The 20,320-nt window shown below is 43.6% G+C and overlaps 1 protein-coding gene across 7 annotated transcripts in view; it reads right to left on the bottom strand.

Moving 5' to 3' along the window:
- otofa (otoferlin a) overlaps window positions 1-20,320 on the bottom strand; it is a 102,352-nt gene that overhangs the window by 55,078 nt on the left and 26,954 nt on the right. For all 7 annotated transcript variants that reach the window (XM_084083350.1, XM_084083351.1, XM_084083353.1 and 4 more), the window contains exons 4-5: window positions 12,358-12,457; window positions 4,894-5,099 (exon numbers count right to left, since the gene is read on the bottom strand). In XM_084083350.1, coding sequence (XP_083939476.1) covers window positions 4,894-5,099; window positions 12,358-12,457 — 306 coding nt within the window. The remainder of the gene's footprint in view (window positions 1-4,893; window positions 5,100-12,357; window positions 12,458-20,320) is intronic.

Below are 20,320 nucleotides of genomic sequence, written 5' to 3'. Positions count from 1 at the left end.
CATATTACTGTATGTACTGTACACACAGGCTGATCTGTTCATTTCACTCTGAAAGTGTTAAAAGCGTGCGTGTTCCATTGGATGCAGTGCTCACTGGATCTGCTTCACTGGCAGGTCAAATAAAAACACGTAAGAGGGGATTTATTCATTCAGAATAACAAAACCGAGGCCAGAACCCCAGCAGAAGGCTTTCAGGGACCCGTAATAAATCATCCTGCACCCCCACTACCCCCGCCCGCCGGGAGAGGTGCAGTGCAGAGAGATGAGGAGAGACGAGGGTGGAAGGGGACAGGTATCAGGGGGAGGGGGACACAAGGGAGGGCTCTGTCTTGAGAAGCCCTTTGTGTTATGTGGCTTATTATAGTAAATGATGGATAAAGATGAGCACACAAACACATGCACACGCTCGCAGACACACATGCACACGCACGCACGCATACACACACACCAAAAAGTATTAAGAATTAGTCATTTGCCTACAGTTACCAAACCCTAACATCGCAGACCCCCACCCCAATCCCAACCCCTTCCTTCCTTTTTATTTTTATTTTAAATTATGTTTAGCTACACAGTTAATTCATTCTCTAATGTTTAACTTGTACTATTATTTCTTATTTGTGTGATAATTTGGTTTTGGTGCTGTTATATGTTAGTTTGTGTTGAAACTAATTTGTTTTGGTTTCAAAATATTTTCATAACTAATGCAATGTCATATTGTTCATGTATGTGATGCTATATATAATATTGCTACACAACTGACAATAAAAAAAAAAGTTCTTATTGAAATTTATTTTAAAGACCACATTTTTCAACAGAAAAAAAAATCTAAGTGAGGTCTAGTCTTGGTACTGTAATATTGAGGTTGAGTGCCTCCCCAGGCATACATCAAATACACAGATACAAACACAAAGACATGCATTAAGCCAGTTTCAATAGTTGCTTGCGGGTGTCGAGGACAAAAAATAGCAGAGCTACAAGATGAGGGGTCGCAGTGTGACGCGTTGTGAGCTTGTAGATCAGCTATTTTCGGCAACGCCCAGTTGTGCGACACTCATAAGCAGCTACAGTAAGTACTCTATAAATCAGGCTTTAGTTACACATTCAAACCCGATTGAAAACTGTCTGCTTTACACAAAGTGTACTCTGCCATGGCAAACCTTTACGTCAACACAGTAGCTGATGTAACAGCAGCAGACAGCTTTGTCTGAATCCGTATGTGCCCAGGGATATGCAGTACTGCACATATTTCAAAACTTGCGATCATTTCAAGAAAGAAGCAGCCATGGCTGGTTTGAGATAGCAGAATAAATGAATTGCGTTAATTCACGCTGAACAAGCACGTGAGCTTTCTAACCTTCGTAAATCGCAGGCAGATAGACGCGTCACGTGTCCATCTTACTTACTTACTTACTCCTCTTCGTCCCCTATGGGACATAAGGCTTCAATGAGCTTTCTCCATTGCATTCGGTCCCTGGCAGCATGTTGCGCCTCTCCCCATGACAGGTTCATCTGTTCCAGCTCTTGTGTCACAGTTCTGCGCCAGGTGGTTTTGGGCCTCCCAGGTTTTCTTTTGCCTGGTGGTGTCCATTTTAAGGCGACCTTTGTGATGTGGTCCTGCTCCATCCTCAGCACATGTCCCAGCCATCTCAGGCGTCTGTGTGTAATATCCTTGGTGATGCTCCGGCTCCTTGTTTGTTTGTACAGTTCATTATTGGAGATTTTATTAGGCCAAACGATCTGGCATATTCGTCGGAGGCATCTGTTGTGGAACACTTCCATTTTCCTCATGTCTGTTTTGACCACTCGACAGCTCTCGGAACCATACAGCAGAACAGACTTGACATTGCTGTTGTATAGGAGCATCTTGGTTTTAAGTACTGCTTTGATCTCCAGATTGAACGGAGTTGGGAGAAGGCACCCTGAGCCTTTCCCAGCCTTGCCTTAATGTCTTTTGATGCCCCGCTGTCCTTACTGAGGAGGCGCCAGGGGGGGTCTTGGGGGGGCACAAGCACCCCCTGGCGAAGGCCTAGCCCCCCCTAAGCACCCCCTGCCACAAACCCAATTTTTAAGATTTTTTTTATTTATTTATGAGGACGAGAATTAAATAACGTAACCCTAACCTAACCCTAACCCTAACCCTAAAACCGAAATAAAGTAAAGGAAAAAAAGTACCAAAACTCACCCAAACCCGCACATTTTTCGACCCGAAACCGCAAAAAAATGGTGGTCCCGTGCACGCGCGCCGCTTTTTTCCAGCGGCGTCAAGCCCCCGCTGGAAAAAAGTCAGCCCCCACATAGCCCCCCCTGTCAGAATTCTCTGGAGCCGTCACTGGGAGGCTGCCCAGATAAGTGAAATCTTCCACAAACGCAAGTGGTTCCTCATCAACCAGGATGGGTCCTGTGGCGATGGAGTTGACACACAACACTTGTGCTTTGGAGGTGTTGTTACTGAGTCCGACCTGTCTGGCAAAGTTGTTAAGCCTGTCAGTTTTAGCCTGCATGTTGTTGTGGTTGGTTGATAGGAGAGCAAGACCATCTTCCAGTGCTTTACGAAGGTTGGAAAGCTATAGCACCTCCTGCTCCGTCAGTCAGTAAGTCTGACTCAACCGTCTGTTCGGAAAGTAACACACACATACAGACACTATGATGGAAATGGAAGAGCGCACACACACACACACTTGCATACACAAAAACATAGGCACACATACCTGTGTGCACATGCAGGCAAGGCTGGCTGGCTGGCTCAAACAACACACACACACACACACACACACACACACACACACACACACACACACACCCACCCACCCCCACCCCCACCCCCCCCCACACACACACACACACACACACACACACACACACACACACACACACACACATTATCATAACTAATGTTCCCAGCAACGCCTAAGAGGGACAGACAATTTTGTTGCTGTGAAAAATGAAATGCCGACACGGGTACAAGAGCGGAAGGAAGAGAACCAAACATGAATATTTGATTCAGGAGTGAGATGTTGATCCTGTTCAAAGGGATGGTGCATGTAAAACACAGCAAACCACCAGCAAGCCAGAAGACAAGATGGAAGAGGAAAACAGAACTGCAACTGTCAGATATATACACTATAAAATCTGGAGTGTTCATTTACAGTAACTCTGACCCAAAATAGTACATTTTTACATCCACAGTCCAAACTGTTCACAACACCAGGGCAGAAGCCCCTTCCAAATTTCTCCATGTCCTCCCTAACAAGATGAAGCGGCCGTCCCTTCATGCCTTGTCTACAGAGAAAAACCAAGCTCGATATAATGGGGTCCACTCTTCAAGCACACCAGAGGTCATGACACAGCCAAAGATCTGTCTGAAAACCGCTTAACCAAAGATTAGTCTGAAAAACTCTTAAACAGGACATTAAAGTTTTGTGTGGGGGGTTGGCATTAAAAAGTTTCTGTGAGGTTAGTTATCTGCCCATAGCAGGTGCGGTGATTAAATAGAGGACGAATGGATCTGTCAGCAGAGGATGGAGCTGCTTTCTGCAGCATCCCTCTCCCATCAGCATTCTAGACTTGGTTGTTTTCGTCCCAGACCATGAGGCCTGCATGTCACTTTGAAGCTCTGACAGACATCTCCTATTCCACGGTGATTAGCTGACAGGCTACTGGCGGCAGGGTGAAGTATATCCATGTGAGCAGCTGAGAGAATCGCCAATGTGTGTCTGTGGGTTGAAACATTTAACAATACCCAGGATGTGCGTGCGTGCGTGCGTTTGTGTGAGTGCATTTGTGTGAGTGTCTGTGTGTGCGTGTCTCAGTGTTTGCAGGGGGTGAAGTATATAACATTATGCATATTTGTCATATTCAAACTTGCATTTGAGCTAGATTACACAGTTTGCTGTCAACCTTCATGTCACTCTCACTGTTAGTACTTTCTGACTCCTACCAGGGAGACGCTGTCTTCACTGTCAGCGTTTGTCAGGCCTAGATACTTCATTGCGTAACCCAACCCGTAGGATGGTTTAAAACCTAACCAACTTTTGCCATCTTCCCCAGGCTTATGAAACTTTCATATCAAAGCCTGTTTAAATGAAGGCTACAGCACAACCCACTGCGTTTTTCTGCATTAAATCTCCAACACTCGCACACGCATGCCCGCACGACGCACGCACACACACACGCACGCACGCCCAAACGCACGCACGCACACACGCATGCACCCACGCACATGGAGGTACGCATGCTTGAATACATACACGCATTATGATGATGGATTTGGGCCTCTGGCTGGGCAGGCCAACTGAATGGAAATCAATACCACCCACACATTATTCAGCAGAAAACACAAGAAAGTGACCACAGAGGGGACCTAATGTTAACTTTAAGCACAGAGGACAGCCTCAGTGCCAGGGGAAGTTGTTTTATGCTGTACAACGTATAGAAAAGGGTACAGACATATTGTGTTATGTTCACTTGATTAGTTCCAAACACAAGAGCCTACATTCAAAACCTGTTTATTTTAAATGCTTGATTTGCTTAAAACTCGTCAATCAACTACTGTGATTGTCTCAATGCCACTTGAAATTTGCTTGCTTGCTGAGAAAAGTGATCCAACACAAACAGTTCATTGCGGGGTTAGTTTTTATCAAAATTATCCTACAGTATTTTAAAGAGTGAATCGATTTGAAAAATCTCGCTGGAAATAGTCCCTGGAGAAAAGACTGATTTACAAATTAAACTAATGTATTAACCAAACATTATTCATTATTCAGACATGTGGAATGAAAGAGTAAACATCTAACACCAACTAAAACAAATCTGAGATGAAGGCTATTGATTGCAGTATGGTCCTTTTTACAGTAAAGTGATGTGGAAGTTGAACAATCAGGACGAATCACTCACTTCCTGAAGGTGGGTATGGATCCGTGGAGGGACCGTCCAGGGGACATTGCCGACCCGTGGCTCTGTCCCGACAGCAGGCTGTCTGTCTCTGTCTCGAAGGTGAAGGTCCCATCGCGGTCGTCCGGCACGTCCAAGAACTCGCCGTCGCTCCACATCCCCCCCGTGCCATCCATGGCCTGGTACTTGATCTCTATGGAAACGCTGGTCTGGAGAGAGGATGAGGAGATATTTAGGGCTGCACCGATCAATTATTTTACTAGCGATTAATCTATCGCTGACTTTTTTGATTAACCGAATAATCGAGCGTTTTATGTGTGTTTTTATCGATTAACCATTTAAGCCCTATTTTATACTTCGTCGCACAACGGTGTCGTGCAAAAAGAGTGAAAATAGTTGATCTACAAGCTGAGCTTGTAGAATGTTTTGAAAATTACATGCCCATGGGATCGATTATAAATCGATTATTTTCTGTCGATTATTGATCATTTTTTTATAATTAAGCTGATTTGTTTGATTAACTGTTGCACCCATAGAGATATTTACGGGGCCAGAGCTCTGCTCTGGACACGTATTGTTATTCACATTATTCTGTCACTTCTTCTTCTGCCACTTTTCGCAGTTCTGGCTGAACCGCGCTGTCGGTTTTTACGAAACTCGGCCATATGGTAGATGGTCATGAAAAACGATCAAAAAATAATTCTCACAATCTTTCGTCCAAAGGTGGCGCTATAGCACTCAATTGAAAATGCCAACTTTGACCAGGTACAATTCATGCCCTGTTTGACCTACAGCCATGAAACTTGGATACACATATGCGTCTCCTCATGCTTAACAACTTTCACACTCTGACTTTTGACCTCTGACCTTTAGATCTCCCACCATTTTGAATTATATGAAAAACAGTCATTGGCTCCTAACTTCTGCATTTTTTCACTTATGGAAAATCCGTTGGAAATTTTTGTAGAAAGTGGTCCAAAGTTCAAGTACGAAACGTTTCGTGCAGATTGCTCAAAAATCCCAGGAGGAGATAGATTTTAACTATTACAGTTTTATGAAAATTATTCATCTGTGCCTAAAACATACATTCAGACTCACATTTCTTTGAAACTTTGCAGAAATGTACAGGGTCATTCCAAATATTACTGAAACCAATCTTACTCCAATTGGCCAAAAGGGGGCGCTATAGCAATTTTTTGAAAAGGCAGACTTTAAACAGGCATAAGTCATGCCTCGTTTGGCCGAAAGTCGTGAAACTTGCTTACACATGTGCCTTGACTCATGAGGAACACACGTATCGATTTGACCATTAAGCTCCGCCCTTAGATTTTCCGCAATTTTGAGCAGTTTGAAAAATACTTGTTTTTGCCAGTTCTGGCTTAACCGTGCATACGCTTTTTACGAAACTCGGCCATATGGTAGATGCTCATGAAAAACTACCAAGAAATAATTCTCACACTCATTCGTCAAAGGGTGGCGCTATAGCACTCAATTGAAAGTGCCAACTTTGAACAGGTACAACTCATGCCCTGTTTGACCTACAACCATGAAACTTCGATACACACATGCGTCTCTTCATGCCCGACAACTTTCGTGGTCTGACTTTTGACCTCTGACCTTTAGATCGCCCACCATTTTGAATTATATGAAAAACAGTCATTGGCTCCTAACTTCTGCATTTTTTCACTTATGGAAAATCCGTTGGAAATTTTTGTAGGCAGTGGTCCAAAGTTCATGTGTAAAATGTTTCGTGCAGATTGCTCAAAAATCCCAGGAGGAGATAGATTTAAACTATTACAGTTTTATGAAAATTATTCAACTGTGCCTAAAACATACATGCAGACTCACATTTCTTTGAAACTTGGCAGAAATGTACAGGGTCATTCCAAATATCACTGAAACCAATCTCACTCCAATTGGCCAAAAGGGGGCGCTATAGCAATTTTTTGAAAAGGCAGACTTTAAACAGGCATAAGTCATGCCTCGTTTGGCCGAAAGTCATGAAACTTGCTTACACATGTGCCTTGACTCATGAGGAACACATCTATCTCTTTGACCAGTAAGCTCCGCCCTTAGATTGTCCGCAATTTTGAGCAGTTTGAAAAACACTTAAACGCAGGATTTTTCAGCTATTTGCGTGAAACTGTATCATCTGTGTGATCTCCTTTTTCACAGTTACTTATCTGTTGGGCCAATGGCGTCTCCCTTAAATGAAGGCCTCACAATCTCAGGGTCGCCAGTTCAAGCCTCACTTGATGCAGACTTAATTTTACGGGGCCAGAGCTCTGCTCTGGAACTGTATTGTTATTGGCAGTATTCTGTCACTTCTGCCACTTTTCGCAGTTCTGGCTGAACCGCGCTGTCGCTTTTTACGAAACTCGGCCATATGGTAGATGGTCATGAAAAACGATCAAAAAATAATTCTCACAATCTTTCGTCCAAAGGTGGCGCTATAGCACTCAATTGAATATGCCAACTTTGACCAGGTACAACTCATGCCCTGTTTGACCTACAGCCATGAAACTTGGATACACATATGCGTCTCCGCATGCTGAACAACTTTCACACTCTGACTTTTGACCTCTGACCTTTAGATCTTCCACCATTTTGAATTATATGAAAAACAGTCATTGGCTCCTAACTTCTGCATTTTTTCACTTATGGAAAATCCGTTGGAAAATTTTGTAGGCAGAGGTCCAAAGTTCAAGTGTTAAACGTTTCGTGCAGATTGCTCAAAAATCCCAGGAGGAGATAGATTTTAACTATTACAGTTTTATGAAAATTATTCATCTGTGCCTAAAACATACATGCAGACTCACATTTCTTTGAAACTTTGCAGAAATGTACAGGGTCATTCCAAATATCACTGAAACCAATCTCACTCCAATTGGCCAAAAGGGGGCGCTATAGCAATTTTTTGAAAAGGCAGACTTTAAACAGGCAAAAGTCATGCCTCGCTTGGCCGAAAGTCGTGAAACTTGCTTACACTTGTGCCTTGACTCATGAGGAACACATCTATCGCTTTGACCAGTAAGCTCCGCCCTTAGATTGTCCGCAATTTTGAGCAGTTTGAAAAACACTTAAACCCAGGATTTTTCAGCTATTTGCGTGAAACTGTATCATCTGTGTGATCTCCTTTTTCACAGTTACTTGTCTGTTGGGCCAATGGCGTCTCCCTTAAATGAATGCCTCACAATCTCAAGGTCGCCAGTTCAAGCCTCACTTGATGCAGACTTAATTTAAGTTGAATTGCAAACAACATGACTGTATCAATGAATTCATGTGCAAATGGTAAAGATAACCTGAAATGCTTATTTGAGAGTACGTTTTTTCAACGTATGACATATTTCATTCTGAAAATAGCCGATCTACAATCTCAAAACTTTTCAGATAGCAACGTGTTTCTGAGCTTGTAGATCGGCTGCTTTCACTGTTTTCGGTAGCAAGGAGACATACAATTTCTCTATTGGTAAATGGTTTGTGAACGAGTGATCTTAGTGTTGGCTTGGTTCATGACAGAAGGCAAGAGTTTATGATCTTCAACAGACAACATCAGCCTGGACAAAGCTATAGCACTATAGGTAGTGTTGCAGCCTACTTGCCTATCATGGGGCGGCCATAGCTGGGTGGTTAGTGAGCACGCCTAGGGAACCAGAGGCCCTGGTTGCCCCAGGTTCGATTCCAGGCCATCCCAGCATATGCGTCGATGAAATTAAATTTGTCCTTGAGCAAGACTCTTAACCCCTAATTGCTCACAGGTTCTCATTGGAAACAAGACCACAAGGACTTTCATGAACGACCTGTTAAAAGGAATTATCCTTATCCTAGTCCGAAGGTTGAGAGTTCGATTCCTGTTAATGGCAATAGGTTGAGATGTCCAATCTATCCATTCTGTTTCCATATCTCTCTCTCTCATCAATCTATTCCGTTTCCATGTCTCTCTTCAATCTATTCCGTTTCCATGGCTCTCTCTCTCTCTCTCTCTCTCTCTCTCTCTCTCTCTCTCTCTCTCGCTCTCTCTCTCTCTCCAGTTTCCATCTCTCTCTCTCTCTCTCTCTCTCTCTCTCTCTCTCTCTCTCCAGTTTCCATGTCTGTCTGTCTCTCTCTCACTGGCCCCGTATTATCGCTGCTTGCAGCTATATTTATGGTATTGAGATTGAATAACAGTTAAAAGTGATGCTTCTTGACATGCGTCCGCACAGAGTTCAAACTGCACCAGGCTGAGGTTGAGAGAAACGTTTGAGAGCAGCAAGAAGGGAGGGAGTTTCCTCAATATGTTTTATCAGAGGAAATGTCATTGTAATCAACCTGCAATGTGTTTTAAACTCCCGTAAATTGTTCTATCAGCTAATCACATGTTCTTCTTCTGCTACTCTGTTGTAGTTTCCTTTACAACAAAAGAAAAGATTATAAGGCACTTGCAGATTTTTGAAAACTTCACCTATAATGACATTCACAAAATAGGCCAGGTTCAAAGTAGTTAAAAGTGTTAAAGGAGAATTCCAGTCATTTTAGATGTTTGCTTTGATGTGTCGCTAATCACTCACCAACATACAAAGGGCCGTTGAATTTTTCCAGAGAAGCCCCTGTTGTCCATTGTGGAGACCCCTTCCACTGGCATAATGGAGTAATGCGGATAAACAAAAATCGCCTATTTTAGCAGCTCCAAAGTTTTTTTTTTCCCACTAATCCTCATTATGCAGTGTACTGACACTCAAACATGCACTGAATGTCCCTTATGAGCTGCCGTTCATGCAGAACGACGTGAAGCTAGTCGTCGGTGTTGCCAGATTCTGTGAGAGAAACAAGCAACCAGCTCCACAATGGACAACAGGGGCTTCTCTGGAAAAATTCAACGGCCCTTTGTATGTTGGTGAGTGATTAGCGACACATCAATGCAAACATCTAAAATGACTGGAATTCTCCTTTAAAACAGACATAATGGATTAAACTTTTAGTGAATAAACAATAACTTATTGATAGTTATTAAGTATTGATAATTTAGTACTTGTTAATAACTTGTTATTGACCTTGGGGTATGAGGCATTCGCCTCATGTTGTTTGCTAATGGAGATTATTACCCCCCACCCACTCCAGTCGCTCTGCGTTCCTGGCTGGGGGCATCAACACGAGTAACTCCACACTGCCTGTGGCACCGTGACAGAATATTTACAACCCAAATCAAACCAGCATCCTTGTTGAGCCAACAAAATCACGGAACAGACACTCCTGGGTTAGGTTCACCGCCTGTTCACAGCAAATGCACTGGAGTTACAGGTTTACAGTCGACAGTGATATCCATCAGGTTGTGCCACTCATGATTGGTAGGGGAATTTAGTTTGACAGTAACTGCCTTGTTTTTATCCGAGCAGGAAAGATGGGTGACACCACTGTTTGTCTTTGGCGTCTTCTGGGGACTAGTTGTGGGACATATAAAATCCAACCAACAATGAACTGATCTTTATTACGAAGTAAGCAATTTGTTCTTCTGACAATGACAGATGAATGGGGAAATAATATAGCCTGCACAGGAACCTCTTGCCCTTTCTCTCTCTTCTCTCTATTCCCTATCCTACAACCTCCTCAAAATCGGACTGTAGATGGTTAGATGGGTTACTATAGCAACCACACCAGTGAACAGTTGTAAGTAGAAGTGGGTTGCTTCCAGCTGGAAGTGGGCTTCAGTTGCTCCAGTCCCCAGCCAGAGTACTAGGGGACATGTATAGAATAATACATTATGTGTGTATGATGTGAATTGTGTGCATTTAAGTGTGTGTGTGTGTGTGTGTGTGTGTGTGTGTGTGTGTGTGTGTGTGTGTGTGTGTGTGTGTGTGTGTGTGTGTGTGTGTGTGTGTGTGTGTGTGTGTGTGTGTGTGTGTGTGTGTGTGCCTCAGGGTCCTCTGCACTGTGTAGTGTGTATGATTGTCTGAGCAGCATCAAGTCAGCAGTTCCCAGCATCATTCCACACCCCTTGGCACATATAACTCCATACAGATGACACTCTCTCTCTGTCATTGGTACTGTAGCTGCATTTCGTTTCCGTCTGGTGGAAACCTTGTATGTCCAAAACCGTTCCTTTTTTTATTATTATAGCCAATCTACAAGCTCACAACATGGCGCATCGCGGCACTCTTGTATGACAAAGTAGGGCGTTCATTTACGGAAAAACATAAAAAGTTGAAATTGCCCGACAGCACAAATTTCCAACGCCTTTATTGGCATTCGGTCTAGTGCATTGTTTATCATGCAGACACCTCTATTTAGAATTTAATTGTGTGCTGATATGTGTGAGGTGCCATTTGTCCTCATCGTGTCCTCATGATTGGAAGGGGAATTTAGTTTGACAGTAATTGCCTTGTTTTTATCTGAGCAGGAAAGATGGGTGACACCACTGTTTGTCTTTGGCGTCTTCTGGGGACTAGTTGTGGGACATATACAATCTCAAAAATGTATGAGCTCAGAACCTGTGTGTGAATACCTTCTCATCATTAGTGTGTGTGTGTGTGTGTGTGTGTGTGTGTGTGTGTGTGTGTGTGTGTGTGTGTGTGTGTGTGTGTGTGTGTGTGTGTGTGTGTGTGTGTGTGTGTGTGTGTGTGTGTGTGTGTGTGTGTGTGTGTGTGTGTTTGCCTCAGGGTCCTCTGCACTGTGTAGTGAGTATGATTGTCTGAGCAGCATCAAGTCAGCAGTTCCCAGCATCATTCCACACCCCTTGGCACATATAACTCCATACAGATGACACTCTCTCTCTGTCATTGGTACTGTAGCTGCATTTCGTTTCTGTCTGGTGGAAACCTTGTATGTCCAAATTCAAAACCCTTCCTTTTTGAGTGGTGCCAACCACTCCTATATCTGACTTTGTCCGTGTGTCCGTATGTATGTATGTATGTCCAATAAACAAACATTGATGACAACATCAATACGGGGCTCATCAAAGGCACCACTCTCTTCACACAGGGTGTGATTTTTTTTATTATTATAGCCAATCTACAAGCTCACAACATGGCGCATCGCGGCACTCTTGTATGAAAAAGTAGGGCGTTCATTTACGGAAAAACATAAAAAGTTGAAATATGGAGATACAAGTTTTCTGCCCGACAGCACAAATTTCCAACCACCTTTATTGGCACTCGGTCTAGTGCATCGTTTATCATGCAGACACCTCTATTTAGAATTTAATTGTGTGCTGATATGTGTGCGGTGCCATTTGTCCTCATCGTATTGTCTTTATTTCTCCGGGGATGGTCTTTTGCTGAGCATGCATGATTCCGACCTGTTCCAGCTCCAAACAGCTAACACGTGTTGAAACCCCTCGGGAGCTGCCCTGTACAGCCGCAAGATGGACAAACGGACAGACATCCGTCTGAGTCGGGGTGCTCAAACCCATAACATGATGCTTACAGATTACAGGCTGCCATGGACTGCCATGTCATAAAGCCACACGCCACACCACCGGGTCAAAGCACTCACCTTTATGGAGGTGTTGTTGTCATCGATGAGCGTGTCCGTAAGCTCCAATTGACCCTCCTCAGCCACCTTCTGTAGAACCATCCGGAAGGTCCCCACGAGTCTGGAGACAGAAGATAAACGACATGGCAGAGTGAGAGAACCACAGGGATCAATGGGATCAATGATTGTGTTTTTATTGTTGTTGTTTTTTCGCTTCTGTCCTCCCCGCTGTCTCCACCCCCATTTTCTCTCTTTAGTTTCCCCTTTGCTCTTTTTGTCATTTTACTAAAGCTGTTTATTCCTTTGTCATAACCAAGAAATATATCTGACAAACTTTAGTAGCAAGCCCAGCCAGGTCTCACTTTTCACTCCTCCATTCTTGTTTTTATGCCCCTGTGTTGTAGGGGAGTGTTTCACTGATGGGAGTCTCCCTTCTCACTTGGTCCTTTACACTTTGTCCTTTAACCTCCATAAGTCTCTCAGTTTATGTTGTTGGTATGTATGACCCAATGGGGAAAACAGTGATACCCAGCTGTTCAGAACATAAACCCTCTTCTCAGTAAACAAATGCTTAGTTGACCGTGGTCGGGTCTGTACTTGGTCCTCTACACCAAATCTCTTAGTTGTAAATAGACCATTTTCACAGAATGTTCCCTCCAGAATAGGGATGCTATGGTTCAAGTGGTTAATGCCTGAATTGTCCCGGGGGTTTACAAAAGGACACTCAGCCAATTACACAACTCATTCTTCACATTCTAGCAAAGTAAAGTAATTTCCTACAAGTTCTCATTAGCTCTTATCTCAGCCCCGAGAGAAAAACAACTTCTACCAAATGGATAATAAAATCACACCTAGTACACTGACATCAAGGGATCTGTTTTTCTCCAGTGCTTTCCAAAAACAAAGGAGGTCCAGATAATTAATTTGTCTTGGAAGACAAATGGACCTGAATCTGTTTTCATTTGTTTCAAAGCTGAGGGTTGCAGATCGTTGCAGACAGAGAGCCAGCGGCGACATCAAAACCCAGTGCAGTGCAGTGTGAAGAGCTTGCTTGATGGTAGAGTCAACAACAACAACTTGCAAGCCAGAACAAATGTTTCCAAACAGTGTTTGAGTGCTGTTTTGTGTTCATTCAAAATGGATGTGAATATGATTCATCTGTCGTTTAGTATAAATGAATAGTGTCCTTCAAAATTAGAGTTTATTTTTCTCTTTTCAAGAGCCCCATAATCGTTGTGTTGTACAGTGCTTATTCCTCTCAATGCCACCCAAGGATGCTTCATAGACGGCAACAGAGGGCAGAAAGCAGATACTGTACAGTACTACAGCCCCCATTCACACACCCAATTAGAACTGTTGAATAATTTAAAGAGTTTCCCCCTCAAACAATGTGCGTCCAGCAGAGTGATCATAGTGATACAATAAGAACCTGCGCTGCAGCCCACACTGGGCCACAGCCATATGTCACAGTCCCACTAATGACACAAATACACAGACAGACACGCACACACATGCACGCACACACACACAGACACCTACCCCCAACCACCCACCCCAGAAACACGCAGGCAGGCACGCACACCTATCCCCAACAACCCAGACCAAAGAGAGAGAAAGAGAGAGACACACACACACACCTTAATTGTCCCGTGCGGGAGAATACATTATACCTGTACATTATGGCATACCCATGGTGCATATGCATCCTGGCATGTATATTGCAACATATCTCATTACAGTACATGCTTAGTGGAATCCTGCAAACACTAGGCTTATTATGAGTCCACTGGGAGGAGGGAACTACCATAAAACAAACTCAGGATGGGTCAATAGCTTTACAGCACACACACACACACACACACACACACACACACACACACACACACACACACACACACACACACACACACACACACACACACACACACACACACACACACACACACACACACACACACACACACACACACACACACACACACACACACACACACACTTTTGCATATGCGCACTTGAGAATGCAGGCGATCTGCTTAACACAGTTATTGTTTTATGGAAAGGGACAAGCAGGGGGAGGGAGGAGCTATACCATCATGCCCTTTGAATGTCAACACCACACACATGCATGCATCTATGCATGAACAGACAATAACAAACAAATACTTTAAGTAAACGTAAGCCTTTATGGCCCAACAACGATGGCCTTTAACTCAGAGCCAATAAAGATCAAGTGGACTGTTCATCACACTAACTCACTTAAGCCTTTCTCAGCCCATCTCTCCCTCTGTCTGTCTCTCTTTAGTCTTCATGTGTCTACTTATCTTTTTCACTGGTTTTCTCCTCTTTTTTTGTGTTCCTCTGCCAAGTTCACAACAGGGTGATGCGCGCAGAAGACATTAGAAAGAGAAGCTGCTTCAGTGCGTTGTGAAAAGAAACTAGATACTGACGCAAATTCACATAGACAGCTGCAACCTGCCAGGACTTTGAATCCCAGTTATGAAAGTACCCCGGGCCGTTTCCTTTCAAGGCAGCGACAGATGTTTCTCCGGTACAGATGCATATTTCAAATGGTATATACCCCAGGGGGATAACGGCAAGGTACTGTATGCCACCGTTTACATTTTAATGGCTTGATGGAGCGGACTAGAAATAAACCATTTAAATGAGGTACTGTACTGTACCTGCTGGCTCAGCCAATTAGTGCATAGACCATCATGCTCTTTGCGAGCGTGATGATCGAGGTTCCAATACGACCCCCGTCTTGTCTCACATGTCTCTCCCTGGTCTCTCCTCTCTCTCTGTCCATGGTTTCCTATCTATCTACACGGACTAAAATAAAGCATAAGATATAAAATAAAATAAAAAACATTATTTGGGAATATATCATCTCTGTCTGGTGGAAACCTTGGAAATGTCCAAAACTGTTACTTTTCAGGATTCAAATTAAAAAAGACCAAAAGTAGCAGATATACAAGCTCGAAACACGCTGAGTAGCTTCGCGCCGAGCTTTTGATATTTTTGTGTGACACTGTAGTATGATCAAGTATCAAGTAGGGTGTTGATTGACGAAAAAACACAAAAAGTTAAAATATGGAGTGAAGAGGTTTCTGCCCCTTTTGTTCTTTTGTTCTTTTTTACAGGCAGCAGTGCCAATAAAATCAACCGCCTCTCCAAGAAAATATGATCCATCTCTTCCCGTCGCCAGACATTGGTTATCAATACAGTAAATCCGGAGCAAACAGTTTTGTCGGTTGTTTTCTGCCATTGTCACGCCCGTACACACGATGAATAATTGAAACAAATGAGCCCTATCATGTTCTGGCATACTTTTTAGCACTTCAAAGGCTGACATTCATTATTGATCTAACTTTTGCAAACAATTTACTTTCATCTGCTCCATAATTTAGCACAGCCCTCACTTTCAGGCTTAACTTTTTCCCTCTGCAGGCCATTGACTTTACTTCTTAAAGCCACTCAAGCCCCATTTTCTACTTTGTCATACAACGGTGTAACAAAAAGCTCACAACCCATTGTAAAGTGTTTCTGTCCTCCTATAATGACATGCGCAAAATAGAGATGCCAGGTAGAAAGTGGTTGAATCAAAGCATGAAAAAAAGGTTGGACTAAGGTGAAAGCATGATGCAGAGAGTATAGAAAAATTGCAAATACTTCCGTCAAGTGAACAAGGGTAACTAGCCTGTCTGTTCCCAGGGTTATACTAAACTAAAGCCTTATATGTACCCTCCTTGTCTATGCGGTCCCTATCTCAACAGTTGAGACCCTAGAGAGGAGGGTCAGCAACCACCTCCGGAGATGGCTTGGGTTACCAAGGAGCCCAAGCAGCATTGCACTCTACGGGAACACCAACAAACTGCAACTACCTTTCAAATCCTTGGAGGAGGAATTCAAGGTAACTAGAGCCAGAGAAGTGGTTCAGTACAGGGACTCAAGTGATCCGAAGGTGGCTAAAGCAGGGATCCAAGTGAGGACTGGCAGGAGGAAGCAGGGCAGAGGAAGCAGTTCAAGAGGCAGAGGGCAAGGCTGCGTCACAAGAGCCTGGTGGCAGTGGTCACACAAGGTTGAGCTGGGCTAGGATCCTTTCCAACTCCCCAAATTAACACCAGTGGGAAGGAAGGGCGCCGTCTTGTTCAGGAGGAGGTGAGAGCAGCAGTGGAGGAGACAAGAACCTGCAAGGCAGTGGGAATGAAGCAACAGGGAGCTTGGACGAGATGGGAGAATGCGGTTGAGAGGAAAGTGACCTGGGCTGAGCTTTGGAAAGCCGAGCCTCACCGCATCAAATTCCTAATCCAGGCAGGCAGTGTATGATGTGCTTCCAAGCCCATCAAATCTGCACACAAGGGGCATAGCAGAGACACCAGCATGCCCCTTGTGTTCCAAGCGAGGAACCCTGGAACACATCCTCAGTTGCTGTACAAAGGCACTTGGAGATGGACGGTACAGGTGGAGGCATGACCAAGTCCTGAAGACCATTGCTGAAGCCATCAGTACAGGACTGGCGTGGTCAAAGAAGTTCCGACACTCCAAGAACACCATCGCCTTTGTCAGAGCTGGGGACAAGCCAACTTCTGCCAGAAAAACATCTGCAGGCATCCTGACGTGTGCAAGAGACTGGCAGTTGTTGGTGGACCTTGAACATCAGCTGAAGTTCCCCAGCCATATTGCAGTCACCACCCTGCGACCAGACATTGTCCTTGTGTCTGAGTCCACCAAGCAAGCTGTGCTGCTGGAGCTGACAGTCCCGTGGGAAGATCGCTTGGAAGAAGCCTTTGAAAGGAAGCTCTCCAAGTACGCAGGACTGGTCAGCAACTGTCAGCAGGCTGGTTGGAGAGCAAGGTGTTTCCCTGTGGAAGTTGGGTGCAGAGGATTTGCAGCCCGTTCCTTGGTCAGAGCCTTCAGCAGTTTAGGCATCGAGGGAGAGAGAAAGAGGAGATCCATCCGCAGTACCACCGATGCGGCACAGAGGGCCTCAAGATGGCTGTGGCTCAAAAGAGGGGAGCCATGGAGTCATGGTACAGTAGCTAGCTAGCCATCTGGACACAAGCTGGGGTCTGATCAGCCCCGGCTGGGTCACCTGGAGGAGGGCGTATGATGTTGCGAGACCCGAAACGTCCTATGATTCCAGGAACATCACTGAAGATGTGTCCAGATTAGGCATCAGTAGATGTATGTACACAGTACAGTAGGTAACGCAGTTGGAGAACGGGGTGACATTTTCAAGAAAAGTACAGGGTTTTCCTTTGACTCAAACACTGCCCCTAATTGGTAGGTAGAGGGTTAAAAGAGTAGTCCACCCAAACATTACTTATTTTCTATCAACTACACACCCCATGAAGATTTTTTAGTTTTCGTCGCATTCCTGAGCCAATAATGTGATGACCGGCGGAGTCGAATCATATTTTACAGGGCAGAAAGAAAAATATTAAAGTAATACATCAATAATAATCATCAATGCAATAAACCCTCAAATCCCAAGAAAGTGAAAGAAATCTAATATGAATTATGCAGGAAATCACAAGGGAGCTGAGCAGAGTGTTTCTCCATCATCTAATAATTTACTCTCAGGTCAAACATACAGTAGTGTTATGATAAGACGCGCACGCACGCACGCACGCACGCACGCACGCACGCACGCACGCACGCACGCACGCACGCACACACACACACACACACACACACACACACACACACACACACACACACACACACACACACACACACACACACACACACACACACACACACACACACACACACACACTATTTTCTTCAGGTACTGCAATGTCACTCAGGTACTGCAATGTCACTGCATCAGCAGCTTATTTTCTTGGGGTCTTTAATCCTGAGTAGAGTTTAACAATAGAGCTACTTTATGTGACTGTCTCTGTTTATTACTATAAGATGAGGGAGGAGAGGAGAGGAGAATTATTATAGTACATGCTGTGAAGATAGCCATACCCACTATTGTCCTAAACGCTCTCCCTCAATGAAAAACAGTAACCTTACAATTACAAAATACAAAAAAAGAAAACAGGCTGGGCGGGATTTGATTTGCAGTGCACTGAGAGGCCAGTGCCTCTCATTGCACTGCAGGAGGGATGCAGATAGTGAGTGTAAGCTCCGACTGAGGGAAGATTTTCCCCATGAATTATACACAGTCTTATCTCACTTTAGCGAGAACTGGTGCAGTAAAAGTGGAAGCCATTGTTCAGGATAAACCCCAAGAGTACATCTAAAAATCTCATGTTTACTATTCAAGCTGCAAAATACCAAATGAAGCAATAAAGTTTTGCATATTTCAGCATGGCAAATCAGTTTCTATAGCACATAATGTTTATGGTCTTCATTCCAGTAGAGAAAAAACGCATAATGCTTGACACTGGTTATATCGCTACACACAGCATTATTGATGCTCCCAGCACGCTTGCATGCCACTTCAATCACCTCATTTGAAACCATATAATCTCACAACTCATTATTTCCAGGCTGAATTAACATGAGTTGATTTTATTACACAATTTGTGTAAGCAGATAACAGTTGTTGTGAAACAACAGGTATTGCTGTTGATCATTATGCATGTAAACGAATGTCAGCTACAGCAATCTACCTGTCTCCTTTCTTCTGCTGTGTTGATTTGAATTAGATTAAACAGCAGAACTGATTACTGCAGGCCTGTCTGGTGGCTCAGCCAATTAGTGCAATGACCATATTGTTGCTGTTGGGTGAAAACCTTGTTTGTTCAAAACTGTTACTTTTCAGGAAATGGAACAAATAACTTGTATTCAACTTCTAATGGATGCAATGTAGGTATTATTTAGTCAAAAGAGCTTGAAATGTGTTGAAATATTTTCAAATATAGCAAAGATATACGATGTACAAGCTTGTAGATTGCTAACTTTTGTACAACGCAAGTATAGACTTGTGGTTAAAGGATGACCAATAACATTACTAATTTATGAAAAACATAAAAAGGTGAAATAAGTACATTGAATAGAATAAGGTTTCTGTCTAAGTCACTAGCACCCGAATTCAAATACAACTCCCACATGTCTTACAAGTCTCCCCTCTCTCTGCCCTAGGTTTGTTGTTTCTCTAATAGGCTTCTCTCTAGTCCTATTTAAAGAAAGAAATAAAATCTTAGATACATCTTAATAAAATAGACTACTTCAAACAGATTAAAGTGCATAAAAAGTAAAGCATCTAAGTTGGCCCTTAACAAAACTGTAAACTATAGTGTTCACTAGTTTGGCTCAGCTGGAGCCAAAGTTACACGAGGATGAACTAAAACTAATATTATCTCACAGCTGTGTGGTGTTTTTGTTCACATAATGTTTTATGGAAGTGCAAAGCCTCTGTCTGCCTCTGTCTGCCTCTGTCTGTCTCTGGATAGTTAATGCTACATACAGTTACAGCCCATAATGGTTACACAGGGGAAGATATCATGAAAGATGGGCCATACACAGCAAAAAAAGACCCCTATGGGCCCATTTTTACGTTCAGAGTTAAATTATCACTCTGGAGTTTTCTGTGTATGTTGTTTTAATTAGCAAGCACACATGGCCTAAATTGCTTTGCCTTTGTGTTGAGGTAACATGAAACTACACATAGTACTTCTGGTCTGACTATAGGGTGTGACATATTGGCCTCCAGGGTCTATTGGTGCCCATCATAGTGCAGTGATGAAAGCTATCAGTTACACTGCTAGTAAATGCTGCATCCTGTAGACATATGGGGCAGGTGTGAGAACAACAGGCTGGGACTCACAATGAATTATTTACACAGTCCACTTGTGGCTGAGTGTGTGTGTGTGTGTGTGTGTGTGTGTGTGTGTGTGTGTGTGTGTGTGTGTGTGTGTGTGTGTGTGTGTGTGTGTGTGTGTGTGTGTGTGTGTGTGTGTGTGTGTGTGTGTGTGTGTGTGTGTGTGTGTGTGTGTGTGTGCGCGTGTGAGTGCATTTGTACGTTTGG

The sequence above is a fragment of the Gymnoscopelus microlampas genome, assembly GCF_963454915.1.
Source record: "Gymnoscopelus microlampas genome assembly, chromosome: 16".
Lineage (NCBI taxonomy): Eukaryota > Metazoa > Chordata > Actinopteri > Myctophiformes > Myctophidae > Gymnoscopelus > Gymnoscopelus microlampas.
The sequence above is the reverse complement of the archived record's forward strand: the minus strand, read 5'-3'. Positions and strand labels throughout refer to the sequence as shown.